This window comes from Scyliorhinus torazame, chromosome 5 (assembly GCF_047496885.1).
Source record: "Scyliorhinus torazame isolate Kashiwa2021f chromosome 5, sScyTor2.1, whole genome shotgun sequence".
NCBI classification, from domain to species: domain Eukaryota; kingdom Metazoa; phylum Chordata; class Chondrichthyes; order Carcharhiniformes; family Scyliorhinidae; genus Scyliorhinus; species Scyliorhinus torazame.
The window spans coordinates 168,065,110-168,073,015 of record NC_092711.1 but is presented as its reverse complement, the minus strand read 5'-3'; the positions used below and the strand labels follow the sequence as shown (position 1 = coordinate 168,073,015).

Sequence of the window (7,906 nt, the reverse complement as noted above, 5' to 3'; positions counted from 1 at the left end):
TGTTAATGTAAGCCTATTTGTAACAATAATAAAGATTATAATAATAAAGAATATTATTACTATCTCCTCAGATGTATTTTCTAAGGGGTCTCGGTGGAGTTGAGGATTCAATCAGATCAGCCGTGAACTTATTGAATGGTGGAGCAGGCACGAGGGGCCGAGTGGCCTACTCCTGCTCCTAATTCGTATGTTATCACTTCCTTTATAATAGATTGTAGCATTTTCCCTCCTACTGATGTCAGGCTAATGGGTCTGTGGTTCCCCGTTTTCTCTCTCTCCTTAAATAGTGGGGTTACATTTACCACCTTCCAATCTGCAGGAACCATTCCAGAATCTATATAATAGTGAAAGGTGATCACCAATGTATCCACTATCTCGACAGCCGCCTCTTTCAACACTCTGGGATGTAGAGCATCAGCTTTTGGGGATTTATTAACTTCCAACCACATTAATTTCTCCAGTGCTACTTTTTCACTAATACTAATCTCTTTCAGTCCCTCGTGCTCACTGGTCCCTTGGTTTTCTGTGTGTTTTAGGACAATTTCTGTATCTTCCTCCGTGAAGACAAACACACATTGTTTAGTTTCTCTGCCATTTCCTTATCCCCCATTATAAACTCTCCTGTCTCTGCCTGGAATGGACCCACATTGGTCTTTGCTAATCTTTTCCTTTTCACATTCCTATAGGAGCTTTTCCAGTCAGTTTTTATGTTTCTCCCCAGTTTGCTCTCATATTCTATTTCTCTTTATCAGTTTCTTGGTCCTTTGCTGAATTCTAAAACAAGTTCCCAATCCTCAGGCTCACTAATATTTTAGCCACTTTGAGTCTCCTCCATTGATCTAATAGAATCTTTAACTTTTCTTGTCAGCCACGATAGCTTCATTTTGCTGTTTAATTTTTGCTTCTTAAAGGAATCTATATTTTATGTAAATAAAATGCGAGTGGTTGCCGGTCTATTGTCTGTCGTCATACAAAGAACAACAAAGGACAGTACAGCACAGGAACAGGCCCTTTGGCCACCAAGCCTGCTCGGATCATGATGTCTGTCTAAACTAAAACCTTCTGTGCTTCCAGTGTCTGTATCCGTCTATTCCCATCCTATTCATGTATTCGTCAAGATGCCTCTTAAATGTCACTATCGTACCTGCTTCCAGCACCTCCTCCGGCAGCGAGTTCCAGGCACTCACCACCCTCTGTGTAAAAAAAACCTCCCTCACACATCTGCTCTAAACTTTGCCCCTCGGACCTTAAACCTATGTCACCTGGTAATTGACTTTTCCAACCTGGGAAAAAGCTTCTGACAATCAACTCTGTCCATGCCAGTCAATTTTGTAAACTTTTATCGGGTCGTCGCTCAACTCTGTCGCTCTAGTGAAAACAATCCGGGTTTATCCAACCTCTCCTCATAGCTAATACCCTCCAGGCCAGGAAACATCCTGGTAAACCTCCTCTGTCCTCTCTCCAAAGCCTCCACATCCTTTTGGTAATGTGGTGACCAGAATTGTAGGCAATATTCCACGTGTGGCCTAACTAAGGTTCTGTACAGCTGCAGCATGACTTGCCAATTTTTATACTCAATGTCCCGACCAATGAAGACAACCATGCCGTCTGCCTTCTTAGCTCCTTATCCACCTGCGTTGCCACTTTCAGTGATCTGTTTATTGTAATTTCCCAATCTACCAGACAACTTGCCCCTCATAGCATGACAGTTTCCTTCTGCGAGAAACATCCAGATAAATTAGACAAAAGAACCCTGTAACCACCACAGCCCATCTTCATGGCAACGTGGCTGCTTTGGGAACTAAATATCTTCCAACGTGCAAACACCTTTTCATTCTGTGCTCCTCGTCAAACTTGGAACCAGGTAATTGCAACGAGGCTCAAAAATGGTCAGCCCACCGGAGGCAGAGGTGTTAGACCGGCCAGTCCAGCAGAAAGAAACCCTCCAATCATCACCATTCACCAGATGTCAGAATGAACAAAATGCAGTCCTGGATGTCAGTGAGAGCAGAAACAATAACAACGGAGCCAACATCTGTAATTTATTGTGAACTTGTTGGAGTCACAACAGGTGTGATGAATCACAAAACCCTCTCCCCACATTGAGAGCAGATGAATGGTCTTTCATCAGAATTAACTCGCTAGTGTGTCCGGAGATGGGACGGATCATTGAATGTCTCCCCTGCTCAGAGCAGGTGATTGGCCTCTTACAGGGGTGAACTCGCTAGTGTTCCTGCAGGGCGTATGGATATCTGAATCCCTTCTCTCACTAAAAGCAGGTTAACGCCTTCTCCCGAGTGTGAACTCGCAGGTGTCTCTGCAGGTTGGATAACCGAGTGAATCCCTTCTCACACTGAGAGCAGGTGAACGGCCTCTCCCCAGTGTGAACCCGCTGGTGTGCCAGCAGGCTCGATGAAGTAATGAATCCCTTCTCACACTGAGAGCAAGTGAACGGCTTCTCCGCAGTGTGAACTCGCTGGTGTGTCCGCAGGTGGGATAACTGAGTAAATCCCTTCTCACACTGAGAGCAGGTGAACGGCCTCTCTCCAGTGTGAACCTGCTGGTGTTTCCGCAGGCTCGATGAGGTAGTGAATCCCTTCTCACATTGAGAGCAGGTGAACGGCCTCTCCCCAGTGTGGACTCGCTGATGTATCTGCAGGTCGGATGATTGAGTGAATCCCTTCTCACACTGAAAGCAGGTGAATGGCCTCTCCCCAGTGTGAACTCGCTGATGTCTCCGCAGGTTGGATAACTGAGCGAATCCCTTCTCACACTGAGAGCAGGTGAACGGCCTCTCCCCAGTGTGAACCTGCTGGTGTTTCCTCAGGCTCGATGAGGTAGTGAATCCCATCTCACACTGAAAGCAGGTGAACGGTCTCTCCCCAGTGTGACGTCGCTGATGTCGCCGCAGGTCGGATAACTGAGTGAATCCCTTTTCACACTGACAGCAGGTGAATGTCCTCTCCCCAGTGTGAACCCGCTGATGTATCCGCAGGCTGAATAACTGAGTGAATCCCATCTCACACTGAGGGCAGGTTAACGCCTTCTCCCCAGTGTGAACTCGCTGGTGTCTCTGCAGGGCGGATGACTGAGTGAATCCCTTCTCACACTGAGAGCAGGTGAACGGCCTCTCCCCAGTGTGAACTCGCTGGTGTGCCAGCAGTCTCGATGAAGTAGTGAATCCCTTCTCACACTGAGAGCAGGTGAACGGCCTCTCCCCAGTGTGAACTCGCTGATGTTTCTGCAGGTCGGATGATTGAGTGAATCCCTTCTCACACTGAGAGCAGGTGAACGGCCTCTCCCCAGTGTGAACTCGCTGATGTCTCCGCAGGTGGGATAACTGAGTGAATCCCTTCTCACACTGAGAGCAGGTGAACGGCCTCTCCCCAGTGTGAACTCGCTGATGTATTCGCAGGTCGGATAACTGAGTGAATCCCTTTTCACACTGAGAGCAAGTGAACGGCCTCTCCCCAGTGTGAACTCGCTGGTGTGTCAACAGGGTGGATAACTGAATGAATCCCTTCTCACACACAGAGCAGGTGAACGGCCTCTCCCCAGTGTGAATACGCCGATGAGCGGCCAGCGCAGATGGAAACCTGAATCCCTTCCCACAGTCCCCACATTTCCACGGTATCTTCATATTTTGGGTCTCCTCGTGTCTCTCCAGGTTTGCCGATCTTTGAAGCCTCGTACACACATAGAACACGTGTCACGTCCCTCCCGCTGTGAATGGTGTGATATTTTTTCAGGCTCTGTAACTGGTTAAAGCTCTTTCCACAGTCAGTGCTCTGGAACACTCTCACTCAGGTGTGTGTGTCTCGGGGCTTTTCCAGTCTCACTGATGTTTTGAAGCCGACAGAAAAGACAAACATTTCTCCTTCTTGATTCAGTGATACTCAGTTCCAAGGAATTGAGAGACTCAGTCAGATTGAGATGTGACGTTTGAGATTTCTGTCTGTAATTCCTCCTCTTCTAATATCCTGTAAAAACAATTTACAGAAGTTACTTTTCTTTTCCTAATTTTGGAGAAGGTATCCTGAGGGTAACGACAGTCTGGCCGTGGGGTTAATCCTCCGGGTCCTCAGTCTTATTGAGAAATGTCCCCTTGGATCTATTGTGGTGGTGATTCTTTTGTATTGTTGTTATTATGGGAGGGTTTATGTGTTGTTGACTTTATCCTACTCTGGTACAGACGGGGCTTTTATCCGTGAAAGGAGCAGTTTGAGGAGACTTTGGTAAAGTGAGTTGGAGGAGGGGGTAATGGCACACGCCCGATTGTGGTGTGAAAATCTGTTCCTGTCTCTCTGTCGCCTAACTAATAGCGGCAGTTAATCTGCAAATTTTCTCAGGGAATGTACGGGGCATCCATCACCCTATCAGAAGGAAAAAGATCCTCTCCTTTCTGAAGGAGAAAGTCAACATAGTTTTATTACAGGAAACACATCTGGATTATGAGGAACACTTTAAATTGAGGCGGGATTGGATGGGGCAGATTTTTTCACCTCTTTTTCATCGAGTCGCAGACTTGTGGCAATGCTTATTATACACTATCCAAGCAGTCAGGGTAACTCTGCCGATTACAATGTGCATGTCAATTTCCTTTGTGCCGGTCCCCCCATCTCCTGTCCCTCCCCTCCGCCCCCTTCACTCGTTGTTTCTGGGTCCTTTCCTGGGCCCTTCACTGTACAATGGGAGTTATCTGTTATTTACAAGTGGACGGTGCCCTCCCTTCCCCCCCCATTGATGGGCCTCCCCCTTCCACCCCGTGCACTCCCTGTCCTGTTTTAAACCTTCCCTTGGGGGGTTCCTCTTCTTGTATTTTTGTTCTCGGCTCTCTGGTCTCTGTGTCAGTTGGTTTTGGGTTCTCCCTCCTTGTCCCAGTAGCCCCCCCCTCCCCTTTTCCTGCCTGCTCCCTGTGATCCCGTTGGCTCCCGTACGTCCACCTCCCTCCCCAGTGTTCCATTGGCCGCTGGCTTCAAACAGGTCCTGGAACAAGTTGGTGAATGGCCTCCACACTTTGTGGGAACCATCCTCTGACTCTTGGACGGTGAACTTGATTTTCTCCAGGTGGAGAAATTCCGATAGGTCTGCCAGCCAGTCTGCAGCTGTGGGTGGTGCTGCTGATCGCCAGCCGAGCAGGATTCTCCAGCGGCCAATTAGAGAAGCAAAGGCAAGTGCGTCCACCCACTTCCCCATGAATAGTTCTGGCTGGTCCGATTCCACGAAGACTGCCATTTGTGGGCACGGCTCCACCCTCATAACCATGGACATTGCGTCTAAATAGGCTGTCCAGAATTTGACAAGTCTGGGGCATGCCCAGAACATGTGGGCACGGTTTGCCGGACCCTGCTGGCACCATTCACATTTGTCCTCCATCTCTGAGAAGAACCTGCTCATTCGGGTTCTTGTCAGGTATGTTCTGTACACAACATTCAACTGCATGAAGCTTCGCCTTGCGTAGGAGAAGGTGGAGTTGGTCCCGTTCAGTGCTTCGCTCCTGAGTCCCCACCCTATTTCCATCCCTCGCACTTTCTCCCATTTTTCCTGGGTTTCGTCAAGTAAGGAGCGCATCCTTATTAAGAGTTGTCGGTACAGGTCCTCACGGTTTCCTTTCCCCAGACTGTCTGCGTCCAGTAGCTCCTCTTGCATTGTGCTTCTCAGGGTTCCTGGGTATGCTGGTGTCTCCCTGCAGAGAAAGTTTTTGATCTGGAGCTCATCCCTGTTTGGTAGGACCAGTCTCTCTAAGGTCGCTAGTCTATTTCCTGTGTCATAGTCCCTAACCATCAGTGTTCCCCCTTCTTGTCTCTACCTCTTGAAGGTGGTGTTGAGAATGGCTGGTGCAAACCTATGGTTGCCGCAGATGGGGGCCATGAAGGACACATCGGTCAGACTGAAATGCTACCACATCTGGTTCCAGGTTCTCAGGGTAGCTGCCACCAATGGACTGGTGCTGGCGGGGATGGGAGTGTTGCCATGGCGAGGGCCCGGAGGATCATTCCTGTACATGAGGACTCATCCATCCTTACCCATTCCATGTCTGGATCCTTTACCCATCTCCTCACTCTTTCGGCCGTGGCTGCCCAGTGATAGTATTGCAAGTTCGGGAGGGCCAGGCCTCCCATGTTTCTTCTCCATTGTAGTACTGTTTTAAGGATTTTTGAATTCTTGCCCCTCCGCACAAACGATGTTAGGTTAGGTGGGTTGACCATGATCAATGCACCAGATTATGGGAATAGGATGGGGAGTCTGCCGCTGTGAGTGCTTTTTCTGATGGTCAGTGCAGACTTGAAGAAGCGAATGGCCTCCTTCTGCACTATAGAGATTCTATGGCATCTATGTTATTTTAATTCGACTATGCTGTTAGTCTGTTTTGTAATATTTTGGGGTATGCGCCCTGCATTGTTATTCTTCTGTTTTTATATAATCTTACCCTCTTTCCCCGCTCACTATGTTAACCTGTTAACTGATCTGGCATTTCATCTAGAGGCTCTGGTCACTCAAATATCCTGCTATGAATTAATTCTGCAATGTGTTGCTTGTATTTATGCTGGCAGTATCAGTTGTTCTACACTGTACCAATTTTCCATCAATATTTCTGTTATTCTGTTGCATTCATTATTTTAAAAATGGTAAAAAACATAACAAAAGAAATATTAAAAATCTGTCCAACTCAACCTTGAATATATTCAGTGATCCACAGACTCCATTGATCCCTGTGGAAGAGAATTCCATAGACTAATAGCCTTTTGAGGGAAGAGATGACTGGAAATATATAAATAGCGACAGTACAATATTACACAACCAGAAATAATAGTAAATGTACTTTATTACAGACTATAAATAATATATCTAATTTAAAAATACTAGACATATCTCTAGCCGATATTAATTTACTGTCCCATTAAATGTCAGCCATCTCTTGGAGAAACCAGCCCTTTAATTGTGATAAAAGAAAATTACTGCGGGTGCTGGAATCTGAAACGAAAGAGAAAATGATGGAAAATCTCAGCAGGTCTGGCAGCATCTGTAGGGAGAGAAAAGAGCTGACGTTTCGAGTTCAATGACTCTTTGTCAAAGTTTTGTCAAAGAGTCATCGGATTTGAAACGTCAGCTTTTTTCTCCCTACAGATGCTGCCAAACCTGCTGAGATTTGCCACCAATTTCTCTTCCTTTAATTGTGAACATCAGGAAAGAGACCATCCTTTTATTTATTAATTATTTTTTCAATGCATTTTATTCAAACTTGTATCAAAGTAGGTTACAGCAAATAAACACCCCGGGAAACATTCTTCCCAACAATCTATATGGTTTGTACAGATTTTTCTCCTTTTCCATTCCCCCCACCACCCCCCACACGACGAACAGCTCCTCAAACATGGTCACAAACATCCCCCACCTTTTCTCAAACTCCCCTGCTGCACCCTTAACTCATACTTTCTCTTCTCTAACCGCAGTAAGCCGTGCAGGTCACCCAACCGCGCTGCTACCCCCGGTGGCGAGAGACCATCCTTCTAGCCAGACAAATAAATGTGTCAAGCTGAGGGAGCAAAGGATGTCAATGTCTTTCAGAGAGAGAGAGAGACCTGAACCAACCTTTCCAGAGTCTGCACTCTCCCTGGATTCACTTCCTTTCCCTTCAGTTGCTGCAAGTCACCAATTGAAGGTCAGAATGAGAAAAGAAATGGAAAGGGGGAGAAATGAAAGTGTTTTACTCACAGATGTTGGAGTTTTTTTCCTTCACTTCCGCTGTGACATCACAATGGGGCACTGCCCGAATCAGCCAATAGGAATTACTCTTCCGCGCTGTCGTCACCGGGTTCCAGTGCGCAGGCCCGGCGCTCCCCGCCCCCACCCGTTGTTTCGCCCGCCCCTTGAACAAGGGGGAAAATTAACCGACAACAGAACC

The 7,906-nt window shown here is 47.1% G+C and overlaps 1 protein-coding gene across 8 annotated transcripts in view; it reads right to left on the bottom strand.

Annotated features, from left to right (window-relative positions):
- Positions 1–7,906, bottom strand: part of LOC140422297 (uncharacterized) — a 380,604-nt gene that overhangs the window by 13,778 nt on the left and 358,920 nt on the right. Inside the window, exons 1-3 of one of the 8 annotated variants that reach the window (XM_072507318.1) lie at positions 7,594–7,612; positions 6,676–6,762; positions 2,022–3,980 (exon numbers count right to left, since the gene is read on the bottom strand). In XM_072507318.1, the coding sequence (XP_072363419.1) occupies positions 2,270–3,640 (1,371 nt within the window). In that variant the 5' untranslated portion in view covers positions 3,641–3,980; positions 6,676–6,762; positions 7,594–7,612 and the 3' untranslated portion in view covers positions 2,022–2,269. Of the gene's footprint in view, positions 1–2,021; positions 3,981–6,675; positions 6,763–7,593; positions 7,644–7,716; positions 7,829–7,906 lie in introns of those variants that run through there. The other 7 variants (XR_011947368.1, XR_011947370.1, XM_072507319.1 and 4 more) reach the window with 7 other exon arrangements.